At 41.9% G+C, this 23041-nt stretch overlaps 1 protein-coding gene across 4 annotated transcripts in view; it reads right to left on the reverse strand.

Annotated features, from left to right (window-relative positions):
- Positions 1 to 23041, reverse strand: part of ARHGAP28 (Rho GTPase activating protein 28) — a 1146988-nt gene that overhangs the window by 56258 nt on the left and 1067689 nt on the right. For all 4 annotated transcript variants that reach the window (XM_085606002.1, XM_085606001.1, XM_085606004.1 and 1 more), the window contains 4 exons: positions 22069 to 22231; positions 19454 to 19536; positions 11837 to 12034; positions 4226 to 4372 (listed from right to left, as the gene is read on the reverse strand). In XM_085606002.1, coding sequence (XP_085462128.1) covers positions 4226 to 4372; positions 11837 to 12034; positions 19454 to 19536; positions 22069 to 22231 — 591 coding nt within the window. The remainder of the gene's footprint in view (positions 1 to 4225; positions 4373 to 11836; positions 12035 to 19453; positions 19537 to 22068; positions 22232 to 23041) is intronic.

The following is a 23041-nucleotide window of genomic DNA, read 5'->3' on the forward strand; positions in this document are numbered from 1 at the left end:
CAGAAGGCATTTAGTAGTAGTAAAGTTAGAATTCTGTCTTAAGTCTGTCTTAAGTCTGTCTTAAGTTTGTCTTAAGTTTGTCTTAAGTCTGTCTTAAGTCTGTCTTAAGTCTGTCTTAAGTCTGTCTTAAGTCAAACTTAAGACAAAATCCTAACTTTACTACTACTAAATGCTTTCTATTAATACCAAAAGTAGTAGAACAGGCTTAAGACAGACTTAAGACAGACTTAAGACAGACTTAAGACAAACTTAAGACAAAATCCTAACTTTACTACTACTAAATGCCTTCTGTGAATACCAAAAGTAGTAAGTTTAGGATTTTGTCTTAAGTTAGTTCTGCGAATCGGGCCCTATATTTTCCCAGTATTGGATCATAGATTAAACCCAATGAATTCACCTGGGTATCCATCATAGGGAGCCCCTTACTCAGCTCCTCCATTCACAATTAAACTGGTACATTACAAAATTTGTCAGGGATAAGGAGAAACTCGGCTTTTGCAGGATTCAATTTCATTAAGTGCTGGGTGATCCAACACTCAGTAATGACAAGACATTGGTTACATGCTTGGTACACTCAAAAGTTAGATGGAGGGATGATTGTAAATAGTCTAACCAGTGGCAATCGCTCATGGTAGCATTCCAAGCCATTATTTGTCGCTGATTGTACCACTCTAGACAGATACCCACTTTATGCAAATCAATACTAACCCTGCTCCTTATGGGAACAGTCCATCCTGCACTACTGGACAAGGCCTGTCCAGTTACAGCCTTATTAGCCCTCGTCAGTGGGGTATAGCTTGGATGCAGTGGCAGAGCACGCAATGGGAACGCATCTGGACATACTCACAACCACTTGAGGAGTTACATCAAACACATGAAAGGTGATGAGAGAAATACTTGCAAATGGTATAACCACTGGCACTAACTCTGGGTAGAATATCAACCCCTTTTTATGCTTGATGTCATATATACACACACAAGTAAATACAACTATCATGAGCATATTGATAATCAAGGATGTCCTGAAGAATTTAGGACAATCAGATAAATTAGGCACTGCTACATTTTTCTTAAACAGGCTATTTTATGATGGTCTCACTACCTCAAAAAGCAAATGGAGCCATAGGCCACTTTGACAACAGTGATATCATATCCATGTGCCAAAGGGGGCTCCTGCTTGTATTCCAATTTTGGCTTCTGCTTTTTTTTCTATTATATGGAAGAAGCAAACAGGTTAAACGTAATGTTTGGCAATATAATATGCGATGACTCAAGGTCACAAGATCCTTTAACAATGCTGATGATTGTTAGTTTACAATATGATGCAGGGATGGAGGTTCTCATACTGTGCAATATAATCTGCTATTGGTTACCTTTTTTGGCTGATCCTGACATTTTCTCCTGGCTTGACATCTACAAGCCCAGTTCAGGTGCTGTAATGGGTTTTGTTTGCTCTCCAGCAGAATACAAGCCTTTTCTGCACTGATGGTGCATCCACATGCACATCTACTCACACAGATATGGCCCCTCACCCAGGCCACAAGGGTACAGATAATTACTGGCGGCTAAATGATAAGACGGAGACAATGGCCCTTTTACCTGTAGCCTCTGGAGAAGTTCAACTCCTGCCCTATGGAACATCTGTTCAGACTCCCCTATTGGGGTCCTTCACTTCTCCTTGAATATGTGTGCTATGATTGCGCATGGGAACAAATGTGGGGTTCCATGTGCTGTTCTTTCCATAAGGACACATTGATTGTGGAACAAGAAGGAGATTTCCCCTCAGCTTGCCTTGTCACAATGGAACTGGGTACTTGCAGGTAATGTCTCTGGGAATCAATCGTACCACGCCTGCAGACCTGCAATAAAACAATGAACTTACTAGTCCCAGTTTGGCTGCCTGGCCATTCCTGTCAAAAACGTTTCCCAGCTATTTCCAATATGGAAAGCCTGGGTGCAGGCCTGTAAATATATTCCTGCTATGCTTTGTTTGGGGGCATGGCTTGCACAGGTAGCAAAGTTTGGGAATGGTCATGACTTTCTGTCAGTGATCTAAATTTCTGAAGACTACTGGAACTTGAGACCAAGTACTCTGTATTTGCCTTGTTTCTATCTGAAGAAATACAGCATCAGCTGAGGGGAAGACATAATGTCAGGACCTGGACAATGTAGCATGCTTACAGCATCTGCATCATATGAGGGTGGAAAATAAGCTAGAGATATTGAAAGACTGCTGATGGACCTGTAGTTCTCCACAACCTGCCTCTCATACACTCACGCTATAGTCACTGGTGGGTGCCGGGACTGTCACTCAATGGTGTACAGCAGTGTTGCCCAGTCAAGGTTATCCCTTTTGAAACTTTGTAAAAAAAACTTGAATAGTCTTAGGGGCATTGGGAAAGAAATTAAGATGTTTCACATTCACCTTAGAAAGTTGGGGCAAATTGTATTGGTCGCAGTTCAGAACCATTAGAGCAAGAATCTCACATCATTAGTTTAAGAGATATCATAGATTGAAGGTCAGATGGATCCTAAACCAGTGTGTTCCATTGTCCCCAGTGAGCCAGGCGCTCCAACTGGTGTCTCCAGCCACATGGATGACTCCACCAATGGAAAATCTTGACCATGACCAATGATTTCTGTGGTACCGCTCTGCAAATGTATGATCCTCATCCAGTGACCCCCATGGTGTACCAGTCCTACTCTCTGTTCAAGATGGCACCCAAAGCACTGATGTGACTTTGAGAAGCCTTTACTGTTGTCTTATACTATGACAACTAACACCAATGACTAGCAAAAGAGGCCTGAATCCTTTACACTAGATACCCTTGAACAAAAAACAATGTACAGTTTCTTGTTGTCCGCCAGTACCGCTCCCTTAAGGCATACTGGGATCCAGTTCTCTTCAGGCAAAAGGGTACTGAACTTTGAACAGGATCTCTGCAGCATTGCCTCTAGCCCACTAAGATCTCCTTTTTGAACCCTGTGTTGCATGGAAAACTAAGGTAAAGCACAGACATTTCAGAGCAGCTCAGATAAACTGAAAGAAGCCATTGACCCTGTTTGTGTCGATCTAACGGAAGATGTCCACTTGTTCCCTAAGGCCAAGAATACTCAATTGCTATAAGCTCACACCACTTGAAGTAAGTGTCAAACATAATACTCCATTTACTGTTTTTTCTGATGCTCATAGTTAAAACGTTTGAAGCACTGAGTATGAGCCTTTAGTATTGGGGAGGGATGCTTACTGCACCTGATACATGCGAACACTGCTGATACGGCATTTATTGGGTGCATTAAATGCCACTTGATTATGAGTTTACCTCGTGAAACTGAGGAGCATAATTTCCCCCGTAAATTTCTGAGGGTGTTAAAAACATAACGAAAACATCTTTAATTCGCTTAGCGTATAATGGGCACCATTGACTGATTTACTGAGCTTCTTGGCATGTTTGCACAGCTTTGAATACTAAAAAAGACGGATAGGAACCAGTAATATGCAGGAAAAGCTATTCAGTCTAAACCTGGGATTATAGCTTGCAGGAAGAAAGTATTTATTCACTAGGAAATGTATTACCTCTACTTAAGAGCAACATGCAAGTACTACTAATTTAATTAAATCAATAACCATCAATGGCAAGGCTCTAATCACACTGAAGGGCAACTTCTGAAGATTGTTATTTATACAGTGAATATAACTCGGATATAGAACGGTCTGCCAAGAGAAATTCGCGATTATTTTAATATATTCAAGAAGTGAGCCCATAAATGTTGAGGAAGTTGACTCGATTTTCAGAGTTTAATGCTCAAGTAATCTAATTAGGTGAAAATTTGAAACAGATGTCTCTCTTCGCTCTTTTTGAGGCCAGAGGGGATTGCTTTCCACAAGAATAAGTGATGTCAGGCTTTACTATTTGCTTACTTTACTCAGTTCACCTCTGAAAGGTCTTTCTCATTTCTGGAGCCTGAAGAAATGGCTGCAATGATCCGCTCAATAGCTGTGCAATCTTAACTATCCATGACAGGGTACTGTAACTGTACACATGCTTTTAGCATGTGATCATATTTGGCCTGAAAGAGCTCCAGGGAGGTTTTTAAACTCATTTGAAACAACACAGCTCGTGAAAGCTTCCAAATGATTCTTGCTACTACAGTCTTCCTTTGTTAGGCGGGACCCCATCCTAGACTTCATTACTCTGATTTTGATTGCTACCGTCAGCAGTACCTCTCTCCGCCTTTCTGGTCTTTCTCTCTCCATGGTCTTTCTTCTCAATAGCTTCCTCACGCTCTTGTCGAATGTTAGCTGTTTTTTGGTATTAGTCGCTGCTGCATCGTTCATTTTCCTTACTTGAGAAATCAAAAAGGATGGGACCTTAAACAGAGAAGAAATACAATAAATCAAATGACATCTGACAAATAGGATTTTAAGGAAATTGTCTTCAAGATCATACATGCACTTTCAAATGCTTTGAAATACTACTGAATTACATGTGCTTTCAAGTCTTAAATTATTAAGAAGGATTAGTCGGGACACAGTGAATTCTGTAACTTCTACCCTTAGACATTGATAAAGTTCACATGCACCTGGAAATATTCATAGACAGTATTGGAAATCACCAGTGTTTTATAAAGAGGAACATCAAGGACCAGCGCACCAAATATCAAAGGCACTTTAACATATTCGAATCTACTATTTATTTGCCTAGCCACATGTTCCAATGTTCCCGTGTATGCCAACGCACTTTAAATGAGCTTATCAATTATGTTCTGAACAAATATGAGAAAAGATGGATGTTTCAATCATTACAATAGCAGCCAGTCGTCTACATTTTTTTATTTTAGTTCAGTAATTGAGGGGCCTTTAGGTGTTGGCACCATTTGTAAGATTTTGAAACTAGGCAATAGAAAACCATATTTTATGGATGACACCTAGAAGTACCAAAAATAAAAAAATACCAGCATATAAAATTTAGAACCAGCACTGGGAGTTGAGTCAAAGATGGCTGAAAACTACAGACTGAAGACTAAGGCACAAGCTGTCCATGACCATCTTCTAAACTGGGTCATAGACTACATGTATTTCCTTGAACCACCTCTCTGAGCCTAAACTGGATCTTCATTCTGAACAGATCCAAAATCCACTGATTCCTCAGTGGGATCATGTCTCCATATGGAGCGTAGCTGATCAACCACAGAATATCTCACTGCTGCCCCTGGTGGGCTGAAATTACTTCATGGCTCAAATCAGGCATTTTTCTTGCATGTGACCATCAGTCAGAATCACACTGACCTCTCTCCAGACTTTTTTGGCCCGCATCCTCTGACAGGAAATGATCTTGTAGTATTTTAAAAATGGAATGGAGAAGATGAATGGTTGATTTAAGAAGAAGAGTAAACCTTTCTGATGTAATGTGATCTTAGAATATTATGTGAACACTTAATGCTTGGGATGGTTCTCACATAATGGTATCATTTGAAGCTTTACACTTCTGCAGAGGCACAAAACAATGCAATACTCGGGATGCTTACAGAGAGCAGGACTGGAAAGGATGAAATGAGGCTAATTGAGGTTGCAAAAGGCTGGGACTGAATAAATGAGGACAACATATAAAAAATAAATGACCCGTCGCACAATAAAGCTGAATAAGGGCCTTTAGAGTATGGGGAAAGTATACTTCATCAAAACTTGGCAGATATCCCATCTGCAGAACTATAAGTGCCATAAGCTATACTGCACTTGTAATACGATTTACAGGACATTCTGCCATGTTTATGGTGAAGCATTCTGTCAGCCAAAACTCCAAATAAGGCCCAAAATGATTTGAAAAGGGAACAGAATTAGCCGTGGTCATCCTTTTATCAATCCACTGGGCAGTTTTTGCATTGTTTCTTATAAAACATTATAGTAACACTGTATGAATCTTACCTTTGTAAAACTGTTGTTACTATGTTTACGTTCATAATTACAGGTCGAAAAGAAACGCAATTGCAGTGCAACCAATTTGTTTGTAGTGATCACGCAACAATCCTTCACCATGACAGAACAAATACACTAGTCTTGTCAATGGCTCTTATAACAACCATGTGGGTATCATAGCATAACAAGTAGTTTTTTTTAAGTATTTACAGTCGCAGACCTAATGAGGAGAGGAGTTGGCCTAACGGCTAGGGCGGTCAACCTCGAATCTGGGGAACTGGGTTCGCGTCTCAGCAATGACACGGAACATCCTGTGATTCTGGGCACATCACTTAATCTCCCCTAACAAAAAATGAATGTGTCCTCCTGTAATGCAACTGGTGCTATGTAAAGCGCACCGATACCTTCAGGTCAAGTTCGCACTATATAAAACTCTGCAAAAAAAAAATGAAATGTGGTACAATCCATATCAATCATGTTTTTAGTTGAAATTGGGAGACTTTGTTCTGTTTTTTGCCGTTTAAACTAATTCCAATCGAGGAGCAAGTAGGCACTGCCCAATAGTTCCTTAATTTGTACAATCTCATGTAGTTCAGTTAAAGAAGGCTTCGAGTGGCTGAAGCTCTTCAATGGTCCTCCATTTGGGTGGAGGGAGCCTTTATATTTCTTAAACGGAGAAGCTGGCAGTTTGAGGCTGAAACAATACTGCAAGTCAGATCTGGGATAGGCATTTTCAGCTTTGCTGTTGTAAATCCCAGTCCCTATTGTTGAGGTCATCTGCCAAAAAGGCAGTAGACATCAAAATAGCTTTTCAAATGTGGGAAGAGCAACTTTGAATGGCATTCTCTGGTGATTCCTGGGTAGGAATATGCATTTCTGTGACCTAATGGGGACAAAAATCTACATGGCGATTGCGAGTATATTTCACTGCCACATATTTTGACTGGTTAACATGCTAACTCTCATTTTATAGGGACCTTCTTATGACAGTCTGCCACACTTTGTTTGGCAATCATTCAAAGTGCTAACTTAGCCAAATGGTGATGGATCTGCCCCAGTAGATGAGGTAACTGAGTTCACACCATATTTTGAACATAAGAAAAATGTGGTGGGTTTATTTTCTAGTACTGTGATCTTACTGGCTCCTTGAATTTGATGTTGAGTTCAAGGAATACAAGTATCAGGAGCTTCTTGGTCTACCATAAAAAAAATCCTTAATATCTAGCACTTTAAAATTATTTGTAAAGTGAGCCATGGAACCTTTTCATAAACTAACAATTCAATGTTGGTAATTCCATGCAGGCAAATGTAAATACTTGAAGGCAATATGTTCCATTTGACAACTACACATATGCCAAAGGGAGTTTGCTTATGCTGACTCTCCGTAGTGCACTCCCATATGCACATGTAGTGTTCACATGGAATATGAGGATGAACATTAATGTAAAATCGAAGGGCCTGATTCACAAAGGTAACTTAGACTTTTGAGTAAGTCTAATATTTTTCGGTATTCACAAACTCTCAGCGTAAGTTACTACTAGAACAAACACAGTAGTAAGTTCAGCACTACACATAGCCAACCACTTGTACTGCAACATCCTCCCTAAGAAAATAATATTGGTAGAGACTTAAAATTAATCTCCAAAGGAAATAATGGTAAATTAAATTAAGTAATTTAAAACAGTTTAAAAATAACATAAAAATTGATGTTATGACTAGTTTCTAATAATAGCACATATTTGTTATGTAATTATAAAATATTTTAGAAACCTATTTTGAATATAAAAATATGTGAGGATACATTTTTGTTAAGAATAATTAAACTAATTTTAATGAATTCTGTTATCTGATTGTGCCTTTCTATATTTCGTGAAGATCTGTTGTGAGATTGTTTGGGAGACTGGCATAAATTGTGCTGAATTCATCTTACCTCCCCACCGTGAAGGATCTTTTCACCTGGTCACAATGCTTTTCTAACCGTGTATAGGGAAGCTTGCTAATAACTAAGGGGCATATCAGCAAGGAACGGCGATGAATAACGCGAAGCGCGCTTAGCGCTTTGTAAATCATCGCCGTCTATCTCTGGAATTTATCGCCCTGGTAGCGCGTTATCAACAATGCGTTACTCCAAGGCAATAAAAATTCCAGAGATAGCGGGGGAAATCGCCGTTTTGCAGGGAACATTGCTGTTTTTGCCGCGATGTTCCCTGCAAAAGGGCGATAACCTTGCTGATACGACTCTGTGGTCGTAGCAGCATAATCCACCCCCTATGTTAGGGATGGATAAGTCAGGATTTTAGCAGACGTTAGTTTTTGGAGAAAACAGCGGTTTTCTCCAAAAACAAACGTCTGCTAAAATGCTGGGGCAGCCTTGTAAATATCGCGATGTGCACATCAGCGATATTTGCAAGGCTGTACTGCCCAGTGACGCCCACTTTGCATCTCATTAGAGATGCAAAGGGAGGCGTCGGGAAAAAGGGTGCTAACATGCGATTATGCATGTTAGCACCCTCTTGTAAATAGGGCGATAGTTTTATCTCCGCTTTTTGGGCTTTTAAAGCCCTTGTTAATATGCCCCTAAGTTAGCTTAATAAGAGAAAGACAGCTGAAGATAATTATTGAAAATAACACACAGGTTTCTCGCTTTTTACGTTGTGGGTTGGCCTGGACCAGGGAAAATGGCCAGTTGGTTGGTGGTGTTTTGCTCCTCTGCCACCCACACTAGAGCATCCTTTTGAAGCAACTGAGGCAAAGTAAGCTCTCTAAGCATCCAAAGAGAGATGAGATGCTGCCATTTGACATCTTGTTCTAGTCTGTCTTTCTGGCTTCTTCCCTTGCCTGAAATGCATCTGTGTGTCATCTGTGTGCATCTGAAATTCCAAGTGGTGGCTGATGAGCCAGTGGAGTGTCACACACATATGTTCAACATTAGGGGTGATGGAGAGGTCCCAGTCATTTACAAAAGTAAATGAATATAGATTTCTTAAATTGGCATGCTCATATGATTGGGTATTTACAGCGTTTTGAAAAGGGAAGGAACCTTCTTCCCCAAAAAATCAACTTTGGTGAAAAAGTCAAGTTAATATAAATTCCATATTCATGGTCCTTCCTATTTTTATTGGACTTTATGCTTTGTAGACCTGCCTTATAAACCAATTAGTATATTGTTCCTGGCTGTTCAACTATATATTTCTGAGCTTTTGTTATACAAAGAAGTTTATAAGTAAAAAATACAATGTCCTTACTTCTGTGAACATGGCCACCTTTGTTTTAGGACATCTAGGGCCTGCTCTTCCTTAAAAAGTTGATATTGGGTAGATGGTTTGCCATCACTGTTCTCTCTAAGCTGCACACTTGGGCACCCGCTCAGCATTTGTGTCCAATTACATGAGGTCATGAGAGAAACTTTGTGTATCACTACCTCCAAGAACATCTGCGGACAGACTTCAGCAAGATAATCTATACAAGATATTGTGCAAGAAAATGAGTGACGGTCCTGTACCTGGTAAGTGTGTGTACTAGGCCTGAGCAAAATTTTAAATTACGCTGGCATCATTTGGTTAGTTTTGGAAATTTTGCGTTACCCTTGTAATACAAAATTGAGCCATAATGCCTGCCTCGTGATTTAATGGCACTTTGGGTAAAAATATAGCACAAGTGCATGCGAACAATAGATACAAAGAGAGTGCGAGCAGCTGTTGTTAGCAGCAACTATGTTTTTCAAGCTGATTCTTTACCACCAAAGAAATTGACTCAATGACAAATTTTGCTTTGAAATATGGCCCTAAATGACGGATTTGTGTTTTCATAATTATGCATCATTTCGCATAATTTTCCAGAAATTTCATGCAATGACACAAAAGAAAATGAACCACATTTCGCATGCCACTGAGGCAGATTTATCAATATTTCACACGACAGAATGCAACGCAGCGCAGTGCAGCGCAGCAAGACACTGTGCTGTGCTCCGCTGTAAGAAAGGGAGAGGGCAGGAATGCCTCATATTTAACATTTTATGGCACATTCCTGTCCTTTCCTTGCACATAAGCACTTTTGGCTGCCTATCCGCAACGCAGGCACCCTTCAGTCATGATGCAAGGTAGTCTGCAATGCAGGCAACATTGTCTTTGGCAGGAAGGGACACCTTCCTGCACAAAAACAATGCTCTGAAGCTTTTTCCTCTTTCCATGTGTGCTGCAATACGTAGCACACATAGAAAGAGGAAAAAAAGAGGAGAAATAAAGATATTTCTCTTCGTTACACATCCACTGGGAAGGTGTAGCATTTTGAGGAATTCCCAGGTCTACCACACATGATGAATCTGGGAATGTGCCAAAATTCAAGGGTGGATACATGGGATTACCCATGTTCCACCCATGGAACGCCTCCCTTGGACAGAGGGGCATATCATCAAGGTGTGGCGATGATATTATCGCCGCTTTAGCATCCGTTTTCGGATGAAAAGCGGCAATAATATTATTGCATTATTTACAAGGACACGCTAGCGCGAGTTTCCTTGATTCTGCTCCCGTTTTGTGAACGCCTCGCTTTGCATCTCTAATGAGATGCAAAGTAGGTGTTCCCTGGGAAAACAGATGAGAAATTATCGCTAACTGTCCTTCGCCGTATTTAAAATACGGCCCAGGACACCCTTAGCGATATTTAAAGACGCGCTAACAACGGTTATTGCCGTTATTGTACATCTGCTTTTTTCCTGACTAACATATATTTTAGATGGGAGGTGGATTGAGTGGCTTAATCCACATCTCCCTATTATCAAGTGTTTCTCTTTCGCTGCAGGATTATCGCTGGATTCCCAGAGATAATCCTGCATTTTCCAGGCCATCGCCGGATTTCACATCGCCATGGAGATAAGCATTGTAAATTACGCGATATCTCGGCGATCTGATCCGGCGATAGCCGGCGTTAGGCAAATCCTCGCTAAGCCCGCTCAGTGCTATTTAACGTTGTTCTTTGATAATATGCCCCAGAGTAATGCAAGGTAGCGGCTTGAACTGCCATGTGTTACTCTAGATTTCCAGGCACCGCAGGGATATCCAAGATGGCCTTGCATGGCTTGGTAAATCTATCTTTAGTGTTGCGTTACCTTGTGTGATGCAAGGGCAACACAACACTTTGATAAATCTGGCTCCTAGTGTGTATATAAAAAGAGGGACATTTAAACTGCCTTCACTGTGTATGAGTCGTGCACCAATATCTTGCATATGTGAGGTTGGCTTTGCCTGTTAACCCTTGTGCATGTGTGTAAGAGGGAAGCTTGCACCGCTGCTCATTGTTATTTCCTTTCATGTCTATGAGTCTGGATTACACTCATGCTGCCTTCCCTGTATTAGTCCTGTGTGTGGGGGGCAGGGGAGTGGCCTTACCCCTTTGCTGCCTTTTTAAGAGGTCTCTGTGTCTGATCATGCTCAGACTATTGCAGTCCTCTAGTATCCATTGCTGCTCTACGTGCATTTGTACTTGTGCATTGGCATGTGTTTGTGTGTACATGAAGCTTGCACTGGCCTATAGGTAGAACGTGCAACATAGCTGCACGCATTTGAGATGCGGGGAGCACTCATTCTTTCACAGCAATATCCTTTTGCCCAAACGATAGTCGAACTTGTATAACTGAAACCAAGCTGGGAACAGCTGAGGACATGCTTCTCTTTTGGGAACAGTTTTTGATAGGAATCTAGGCTGGACCTCATCTCTTCCCTCTGACCCACCCGTCTCCAACACCCAACTATGTGAAAGATGATTTACCACCACTTCTCTTACAAGGGTTCTTTTGACACAGTCAAAGAAAAAAACCATTGGAGGATACAATGTTCGCCCTTCATTTGACATACATCAATCCATGTATCTCGCATGGCCCTTGTGTCCGGTAAAGACTGCTGACCGCGCAGTATGACTCACCGTCCACAGGATGTCCTGGTATCTTATCAAAAGTCGCACAATGTGGGCGGTCGAGGCAGCGGCCTTCATCTCTTCCTGGTTTGCACTCTTGCCTTTGCACATGAACAGATTAGGTGCAAGGATCATGGACACATTCCACAAGCTCATTTTATTCTTGTCTTCATTGGCAACAACTTTTTTCAGGAAGTGCAGCAAGGCCTGTGGGCAGGAAAACACTTCTCAATTATTTGGAACAACAAAACTCATTATAGTTAAAGCAATATCACCTGTATGTGAATATGACATCACTTTTCCATCATACGCATCAACACCGGTAGCAAATTGTGATATATTGATATTAAATATTGATTCGGAATATTTTGGAATGAGCCATGAATGAGATATTGTGAAACTAAATTTAAAACTGATGTTTTTGACTAATGTTCACTTTACATAAAAGAGAGGTAAAAAGAGAAGTACTAACTAGTCTGTGAGACAACAAATAAGTAAGTTATGACAAAGAGTGTGGCATAAATGACTTCCAAATCAATGGCTGACAATCAAGAATAATTAGGTAGATACTTGCAGCAACATAGTTTATATGTACTACATATAAACTGGAAAACAGAGTGAGGGGCTGTCCAGTTTATAAGATGTGCATTTGAGGAACGCAGCTGTAATAAAGAGAGAATGTGTAATGCAAGTCATATTGTAATTAATGTTTCAATATTCCAGTATAATTAAATTGCTATGCAGACTAGACCTCTCAGGCTCAGGACACCCACTTAGTTTAGAAGCCAGAACAAGAGGCTGAATATAAGTAGTTAAAAACCATACAAGTGTTCTGAACGAGGCTTCAAATTGAACAACGCAAAACATGTTACCAATCTCTGATAGGAGAGTAATCACGTCAATTCCAATTATAACTTTGTGTGGGGTTCTTCAGTATTAAAGTATAAAGAGGTATATCCATGAACAATTTTATTTCATAGTCTGTATTGTAAACTCGATCTGCATTTTACATTTAAGCGTCAGAATATTTGATAGTGTGTAACACGTGTGACAAAGTACAATATTTTGAAATAATTGCACTGTTGTGCATTTATTATATTGCCAGCGCATCGCTGGCACACTTCCTAACACTAAGGGCCTGATTCACAGAACTAACTTAAGACAAATCCTAAACTTACTACCATTTACTCATTTTGGTACTCACAGAATGCACTTACTCATTTTGGTATTCATAGAAGGCACTTACTCATTGATGAGTAAGTGCCTTCTGTGAATACCAAAATGAGTAAGTGCACTTACTCATTTTGGTATTCACAGAAGGCACTTACTCATGTTATGTTATGTTATGTTATGTTATGTTATGTTATGTTACTGGGTACTTATAAAGCGCACGGCTACTCCCTGGAGTGTCCCGGTGCTAGGAAAAGAGAAACCAGTGACAGAGCCGTTCAGGCAGCCCCAGGGTCGCTGAACTATTGTGAAAAAGCCACGTTTTTAATCCGCGTCTAAAGCTGAGGAGGTCCTGCACCTGACGTAAGGCTGGTGGCAGGTTTTTCCAGAGCCGAGAAGCAACCACCTGGAAGGAATGCCCGCCCAAACGAGAGCTGGAGAACCTTGGGATCAGCGAGAGCAGCTGATTTGAAGACCTCAGACTTCAGGATGGAACATGGTTCTGGCCTCTGTTTCTTAGATATAAGGCCCCAATATCGTGAAAGGCCTTATAAGCCAGCACCAAGGCTCTGAAATGTGTCCTCTTTCGTACTGAAAGCCAGTGCAAGGACTTCAGGTGTGGAGTCATGTGTTTCCTGAGGTCCACCATAAGTATGGCTCTTGCCGCGGCGTTTTGCACCACCTGTAGACGGCCGACATAAAAGAACATTTACCTAATCAAGGCGGGACAGAATCAGTGCTTGTACTACTGTTTTCCTGTGGGAAACCGGGAGTAGTGGGAGGAAGTTTCTCAACATTTTCAGAAGGCCAAAGCATGTGCCTGCCACAGCCTGGACCTGGGATTTCATGGACATATCCGCGTTCATTTTCACCCCAAGATTCTTAACGGTTGTGGTTAAGTTAGCAGGAGGGGACATATTCTGTGGCCACCATTCACGCCACTCATCCCCCGGGTTGTGACCAAAATAGATAATTTCAGATTTTTCAGAATTGCACAGTAGTGATTCTGTTTAAACCACTCAAATACTTCTGATGAGTAAGTGCCTTCTGTGAATACCAAAATGAGTAAGTGCCTTCTGTGAATACCAAAATGAGTAAGTGCCTTCTGTGAATACCAAAATGGTAGTAAGATTAGGATTTTGTCTTAAATTAGTTCTGTGAATCGGGCCCTATGTCTTGGTGAAATTTTAATTATGGCAGCATAATTTGCGGAATTTCGGAAATATTATATTATGCTTGTTACATACACTTCCCGGAATTCGGCCAATATTCCGCATGGTGTAATTAAGCGTCATTTACAGTAAACATTTACTGCAAACGTGTCATTCGCAGTAAAAATTGACCTCAAACACATGTGAACAAGTGAACATTAGTGGCTATTGTTCCATTATCAAGAACGGCGTTAAAATTATCACCACTTTAGCGGCAGGAAACTGCTGCTAAAGCGGCGATAATGGGCTTGATAATATGCCCTTGAGAATTCCAATAGAAGCCCAGGTTCACACCAGAACATGGGCTTCTATTGGAATTCTTATGGGCGTATTATCAAGCTCATTATCGCAGCTTTAGCGGCAGTTTCCTGTCGCTAAAGCGGCGATAATTTTAACGCCGTTCTTGATAATATGCCCCTTTGTGTCTGTGGTTAGCTCCCACTTCAATAGGGCTTTCTGAATGCAGCTAGAGACGAATGACTGCACTTAGAAAGTGGGTCCAGTTATAGCCAGCCTGAAAGTGCACGTTATGGACATTATTCACAAAAAAACTATAAACGTATATCCACAGATTTGCACCTCCACGTAAACGTACTTTTACATGCTTTTTGCAATTCACAAATATTATAAATAGTACGCCTGGTTTCCTAGTGCACTACTGGCAAAATCATGCAACAATTTTGGGACTTTCCATTTACGTGCTTAGCAATTACCTGTTGTATAATAACTTTTCCCTATGAAGAACCCCTTTACCTTAACCCACCAAGCCATTACGTTTGAGGTCATCCCATTCCCCTTCCCACCTATGGAGGCTGGAGTTACTTTAGCCTTTTGCTGGAGTAAAACTCTGACAGTATCCAGAATGAGTGAGGGTCAGAGAGGAGTTTGTGACTGCCCAAAAGCTGACATGTTGTGCTCCTTCTCAAACGTACAAAACAGGCCACGCCTTGTCCCCCCCCCCTTCTCCTTCGAGAAGGGGGGGGGGACAAGGCTGCCTGATTCTGCCTACTTGTGGCAGAGAAATATGCAGGAGTAAAATCATTTACATAGGTGTGCATCCATTAAAGGTTTTTTAAATAAAGGCTAATGTCTTCTGACATTGGTGTTGTGGATCTGTGGCACAAACAATCTATGCACAATCTGAGGCCGAGTCTGAGCCCAAAATAAACTGGTATTTCATTCTACTCTCATTACTCATCCACTCACTTTGTGATGTGTGGGAGGTCAGGGCCTCCTATTGGGAACCCATGTTCAAATATCATTTTTTAATATACCATTCATATACAGTTTTAGTCAGTTTGAAAGTGTAACGCATTGTCGAAGACAGAGGAACTAAGGAATAGGGAAATAAAATGATTTGCCTGAGATGTGGAGAAGTGAGAAAGCCTGGATAAGAACCCAAGGGCCCTATAAATCATAGGGCGTACTTTCCCTGTTGGCGCTACAGCGCACCTTAAAACAGGTGCGCCAGGCACAGACAGGGAAGGGGGCTTCTTTAAAAAGCCCCTTGCGCTGCCGGTGCGTCACTTTTTCCTACATAAAAAGTGACCCACCGGTTGCACAAGGGGATCGTAAATAAGCCCCAAAGTGCGCCCTATTACACTGAATGTGCTGCCCCAGGGGCAATGGTGAAGTCATCCTGCCCTGGAAGCAGGGCATTCAAGTGAACAAGCATATGCAATGCAATAGTCTCGCATTTGTGAGAGTTTAACTTATTGGCATTGTAAATGACAATGCCTTTTATTTATGTTTTAAAAACCAACACATAAATAAAAGGCATTGCCATTTACAATGCCAATAGCTTAAACTCTAACAACTGCAAGACATAGTGCATTGCAAAGGCTTGTTTTTGGTAGGCACGGGAGATTAAGTGGTTTGCCCAGGATCACAGAATATTGAGCCGACGCCAAGACTCGAGCCCGGTGGTTCCTCAGATCCGAGGTCGGCAGCTCTGGCCGTTAAGCCACATCCTCTCCCCAATAAAACTGGTGCTGCTATCGAACAGACTTCCTTCATAAAGTTATCGAAGCGTTTGTAATTATATTTCGCCCTTACTGTATGACACTTGCCATTGTGCTTAGACAGTAAAAAACGCAAATAACCTGCCTTCAAAGCAGGAGAGTTATTTTAATTCATAGGATTATGTTCACATTTTGAAAGGTTGCGCTTCTCAACTGGAACATGAAATACCGACTCCATGATGACCGCCAAATACAGCAGTTATGATAATGTAGTCTCTCTTTTGTTTCCATTTCCGTAAGTGTTCGCTTAAGTCTATAATTTTTTATACAGTGTATGCTTTGAAGCATAGCCAATGACATTTCCTGTCCTCTGTTTATTTTCTTGGTTCAATCCAATAGCGCCCTGATCTGTCACCTTTTTCAGCCAATCAGATGAGGCCCCAATCATGTGAAGGCATTTGAAACTGAAAACTAAAAATGAAGTCCGTGTTCTCTTGATTAGTGGGAGTAGAACAAGTACAGCAAGCGGATTTTAAGTATGGACGACTGGCGGTCTCAATTGAAGCAGCACTGCTATGCGTTGACAAATAGAGAGCATGATCTAAGGGGAAAAACGACAATGTGATATTCTAGTGGCTAGCATGCTGCTTCATGTTCTAGAAATAAAACTACATTTTTAAAAGATTAAACTTTCGCATTAAAATTATAATTTTGATTCTCAGGTTTTTATTTGTGAATTAAATTAAGTATTTCTTACTTTGTGTATGTTCGATGTATACTGTATCTGTATTTTAAGGCTCGAATCGTAGACAATTGTTTACGCGGGGGGAGGGGGGTCTCCCACTTCCAGTAGTAATTAAGTGGGAGGCCACAGAAGTCAACAAGTTAGGAATCGCTGACCTGGAGAATTAACATGCGACTCCTGTAACACCAGGCAATTCTCTTCATGCGTGGAGCTGAAATTCACCAAGTAAGTGCAGACAATCCCAGTATACGTGGGAGACCGAGGTTAACCGCACGTAATTCCCCGGTAGGATGAGGCAGCCAGCCCGGGTATAAGCAGCAGCTGGGAAGGGCCTATGTGTGCTGCATGCGGCGTCAAATGTGGCGTTGTGAGTCGAACTCACCAAAATCTCAAAACAGAGAAAGACCCCGCACTACCAGAGGAAAAAGACCTGTCGCCGTCTCGGGCACTACATCACAGAGCTTTACGGCCTTGTCTGATGACATGAAGGTGGGGACCTATGAATTACGAAGAAATCCTGGGAGGCCTAGGGCGGTGTACTCGAAAACGTAAATGGTGCAGCGCAAAATAGGAGAGTAAATCTATTTCTAGATGATCGCAACGAATACTGGTAAAGGAGCAGTGGCCAGATTTGCAGAGGAGCACACAAACTGACCCTGGGGTGAAGCCTGGCATAGAACTCTACCGTCCTTGTTTTGTCACAATCAACATCTAAAGAGAGTATGTGCAGGGTTGAGCTGTTCAAAGGCGGTGAATGCGTGGGCACTTCCTGAAATAGATTGTTATTGGTCTGTTGTGACAGTGTACACGGCGACAGTGCAGGAGAAGCAACAGGCACGAAGTACGAGGGCACTCGGAAGCTTCCACACTAGGAGGGTGCAACACTCATTCGTCTCGCCGATGGTCGACTCGGTTTGCGCAGGGTGGGGCGAGGGGTTGGAGGGGCACCTCTGACACCCTTCATTTTGCATACAAGACTCTGAGGGGTTTAAAAATGGCCTAACTCTTGCAAGCTGCCTTGAACGCAGACAAAACAAGCATCGATCTCTTGTCTTTATCGGGCCATGTGTTTCTAATTATAAACACATGGATACATAAAGATAAGAAAGTGCTTTGCGACAGCAGCAAAGCAGGCGACCCAGTCAGATCGGAGGCGAAAGGGTGTCCACAAAAAACCCTAATTTCCAATGGCAGGCCACCGTTTAGCATAAACGGTGACGCCAGACAATGGAAATGAGGGGCGAGGCTTCAAGCCCTTTTCTGAAATCCCTCTCTCACAAAATTCCTCACCAGCGAGCAGCACATGCGCTGCAACGCAGGCGAGACCTGAAAAATGGAGCGGCTTTGAAGCAGCCGCTCCATGTTTCACTATGTAGGCGGCAAACTGCCTGCACTTTTAAGGGGGATTAGAGATCCCCTTCCAGGTAGTGAAGTGAATGACTGTACCCACCTACAAGGGGATGTCTGGGGGGGGCATAGGACCCCCTTTCCTACTTCCAGAGGGCTGCTATCAGGTGGCGCACTGACAGTGGACTTCCTGACAGCTTCTTTGCCTCTGCGCCCACTTCTATAATATGGCATGGGCAGAGAGGCAAAGGGATTTGCTTATGTGCATGGAGCCATGCCTCCATGCAAATGAGGGAACCCCCTCAGGTGATAGCGCTGCCGCAATATGTGCAACAGCACTATCTGTATTACAGAAAGGGTCGCACAAGCATGTGCTACCCTCTTTTGTAATACCAAAGTGCCACAGAGGCGTGCAAAGCGGGGGCACATGTCCGTTCCGCTGCCTGGGCATTTTTCATAATACGGCTCCTGATCGCCCAGCTGCACAGGTAATAGAATGAACCAATGCGCCACACATGTTCCACAAGTTCTCCCCTTTTGATCTACCACATTTATGAAAGAATCCCATTCAGAGGATGTGTAGGAAGCAAATGATAAACTATCTTCTTAACCAATGATTTAGTGCATGGTTTAATGTGTGTAGCAGGTTGATGCATGTCTTTATTTCAGTTGTCAGTTCCCCAAGTTCTATGAATCTCAAGTACGTAAATCTGAGGTCACGACAGATGATGTGGTACCTGATTAGCGTAAACAAAATATCGACTGACAGGAATACTGTGTAATCAATATCCTTCACAAACATATCATATTGAAGTTTTGTTGTGTCGTTAGAATCAAGGGCTGTGTGAGGCCACTTCTAATGGCATCATGGCTTTCGATCATCTGATGCAAAGATCTGTGATGTCACAGGGGTCAAACGCCATACAGTGTCAGTTCTTTGCCGCTATAATGTTGGTGAAATGGAGCCACTGCTCAGACCTTTTAGCACTTTACAATCAAGTATTTTACCTTTTTTAAGTGGCACAATACTCGGGTGCAAGCCAGCTGTGATGTAGACAGGCTAAAAAGAGGCCTCAACATTCACTGCCTTTATAGTCATTTCATCTGCACAAATTATAAAGATCATTCACAAAAATGAACAATATTATGAGGAAATGCGAACATTGGCAGTGCTGTACTATAGTACGCTTACCTTGGCAACATCCCTGTTGGCATCAGGCAGCAACATGATTAAGAGATGCAGGGCTTGCAGCTGTAATTTGATCTTGGAGATTTCTAAGGGAATAATAAAAACCCAAAACATGAAGCTCATTCAAAAACCATTAATAACAGGAGTTCATTAGAAAACCATAAATTAGCCTACGCTACAGCTTGTGTGAGGCGTCTTCTAAAATAAATCTGGTGTGTAATTTCCTCTCAATTGGTGACAATGTTACTGCTGTGTTTAATTCAGCAGTAAAGTAGCAGATTATAGCCGAAATGTCGCTTGTTGTAAATCCCCCCAAATACAGGGTGAAGTTGTGAGATACTTATTTTTGTCTTCCGGCCACCTCTAGTAGTCTTTCCCTTTCTTTTAGCACATTTGTAAAATCCATATATATAGAGTGTGCCTTCTTATAAGGTATCTTGTTTTATTTGACTTGTAGATTTCGTCCTTGCCCATGTATCTGCTTAACGATGACCAACCAGCTTGTACTGGGCTGTATTTTTCCAAATTATTCATGCCGTCACTATTTCACTTTGTAATTCTTTTGTGTGCTATTGAGTTGCTCATATCGTTCTACAGTTATGATAAAGTACTGCCTTTATACTGGCGCCTCCTTGGCTTTTTTCTACTCAAGGTTACGTGCAGGACAATTGATGTAGGCTGATCTTTATGTCGAAGCCCACCAGACAGTGCAGTTGTCTGGTTTGCTAACGACATCGGCTTTGTAGCAGCCGCTCCATGTTTTGCTGTGCTGGGGGCAACCCACCTGCACTTTTAAGGGGAATTGGTGATCTCCTTGCAGGCGAGTACAGTGAGTGACTGCACCCGCCTGCAATGGGATGTCTGACCCCTTTCACACTTTCAGAGGGCTGCTATCAGGGGACACACTGTCAGTGCGCCTCCTGATAGCTTCTTTGCCTCTGCGCCTTCTTCTATAATATGTAGGAACAAAAAGGGGTTAGGCCCAGTAGCGGTCCGTGGAGGGAGTTCCGTGGGGCGGAAAGGCGTGGCGGGGGGTAGTAAACACCGAAACATGGATAATTGGAGGTAAGTAAACAATTAAATAAAGAAAACGAATTTCGTAGCGTGCCCTGCATCACAAAATGCGGTGCAGCACGCGCTACGAAATTCGTTTTATTTATTTAATTGTTTACTTACCTCCAATTATCCATATTCCGGTGTTTAGTACCCCCCACCCTGCCCCTCCCCCGCCCTGCCTTTCCGCCCCACGGAACTCCCTCCACGGACCGCTGCTGGTTAGGCCCAAGAGACCGACACCAGGTAGGGCCATGTAACGTAATACAAAAAAGAGGGGAGACCTGGTTGTCGTAAATCTTTTAGCTACCTGTTTACAGCAAGATCAAACACTCTACTTTTTAGTTTATCTGGTTATTTATTTTACCTGTTTCTTAGATGAATTTATAGATCTATATACATTCATAAATATGCACAGATAGAAATAGACAACTTTCCAATGCAAGAACACATATTATGATTAAACAAAAATTAAAAAAACATTACAAAAACATTCAGACAAATATATACAACAATGTGCAAGAATAAAATGTGAATACATCAATACACCAACTTTATATTCAACATCTGACAAAACCCTTTTTCTGTATCAATCAAAGTAAAGGGAATGTCATACACTGGGACAAAATTATTAATACAGTGGAAATAATCATTTTTACGCCTTAATCCACTGTATATAAACTCAACACAAGTCACAAATCCTCAGTGTGCAATGCTAAATGCCAAATGCCAACGCATTTCGAGTCCCGGTGAAACTCCAAGGGCTTTCATCAGGGCTTCTGAATTAAGGGTACTGGTGTAATCTGATGGCATTGATTCCATCCATCAGCACAATATTCTTATTAGAAGGTTGTCGTGGGTCCTAAATGGTCCTTCACTGGCGGACACAGCCTGTTTGTATTTTATTCAGTGCCATTTGAAAAAGCAACAATGTATCCCACCGCTCCCGTAAACAACGATCTTCTCTGATTTCCCCCTGCAGATCGGTGCAGTTACTCAATGCACCTGCCTGCAAAGGGATGTCTAATCCCCCTTTAAAGTGCAGGCAGGTTACTGCCAACACAGTGAAACACAGAGTGACTTTGAAGCAGCCGCTCTGCGTGTTACTTAAATGAGCAGCCCCCAGGGCAGCACGAGTTCGCAACTGACCTGGGAACAGTCCATTTACTGCAATAGGGCGCACCTTCCCTGTTTGTGCATGGCGCACCTATTTAAAGGTGTGTCTTGGCGCAAACAGGAGCAGTGCACCCTATATGTAATTGGACTCTCCATCAGCAAAGTTAGAACAGATCTCAGGATTCCGAAACTGTAGCTACAGTTAGGAACCTATTCGGAATTATAGCGCAGCTGGCAACGAGGACACCAGTAAATGGACTTTCAGCATTTTACCATTATAAAGTGCTATCTTTGTTCGTGAAAATCTATAAATCATGATTTTATGACTCTGGCTTTGGAATTTACGAAAACAATCTTACACTTTTGTGCTTTTGTTATTAGGTACCCAACCCCGTTTTGTGAATGAGGTTCAAACTTCGAGAGTATTCATAGGGCAGCCCTCTGCTTACTTTCCACTAGAGCGATGAACGCCGGCAGGTACTCCACCGTGAAGAGAGGGCTCGGGAGCTCCCGTATGAACATCTTTAGCAGGCCTGCTGCATCGTTGCTGCGAACCTGGTTCCAGTCAAAGTTGTCTTCGTAAAACGTTGCTTCAAGCTCCTGACGTAGAGTCTGCAAGTCAAGGAACAGTCTACGAATCAGTGTACTGAAGTGCATAAAAACACGAGAAACTATACACTGACAAATGAACAACTCAAATCCTCTGCGCCATTGTCGTAAGTGCTAGATGCTGTAACAGCTGCGCACATCTTTTAGTGCAGTGCGTCATAACCACGGTGCCTTTTTAAGCAATAAAAAAAAAACACTATCAAAGACCAGGTTGACTAGGTATATATGTCAGCAACATTTTTCTTTTATTATAGTAATTTATCTGTGCATCACAGTTTTTCTAGACAATAGATAGTGTGTGTTAAATAGATGAAGCTTATTTCATGGGACTCCAAAATATAAAGTGACCTCATCAAAGATTATTAAAACCGTCTGTTCATCTATAATCTCCCATACCACAAACTAGCACCGGTGACACACTTTTCAGCAATAAAACTGAGCTCATTTTTAGTGATCCGTTGGGATACAGCCATGAGGATCATTCATAGCTGTGCTGATAACAGTATGCGTGTTGATTACAGTTATAAAACTTTTAGAAAATAAATACAAATACAGAAATATAACAACTTACCACATGCATACAAAAAAACTGCTAATTGTACACGTTTCCAATAAATCTAGGGGATTATTTACAACACAATGATGCTACAGGGCACCGCAAGCCAGCTTGCTGCACCGCGCTGCACCATAAGGAAAGTGCAGGGATGCATCGTATTTATGGCTACATGACTCATAGCTGTCGTTTCCCGTGTGCTGGCCCTGTTTAGGCAACCTTACGCCAATACAGACACCCTGGCACAATGGCGCTGAAAT

This window comes from Triturus cristatus, chromosome 5_1 (assembly GCF_964204655.1).
Source record: "Triturus cristatus chromosome 5_1, aTriCri1.1, whole genome shotgun sequence".
NCBI classification, from domain to species: Eukaryota; Metazoa; Chordata; class Amphibia; order Caudata; family Salamandridae; genus Triturus; species Triturus cristatus.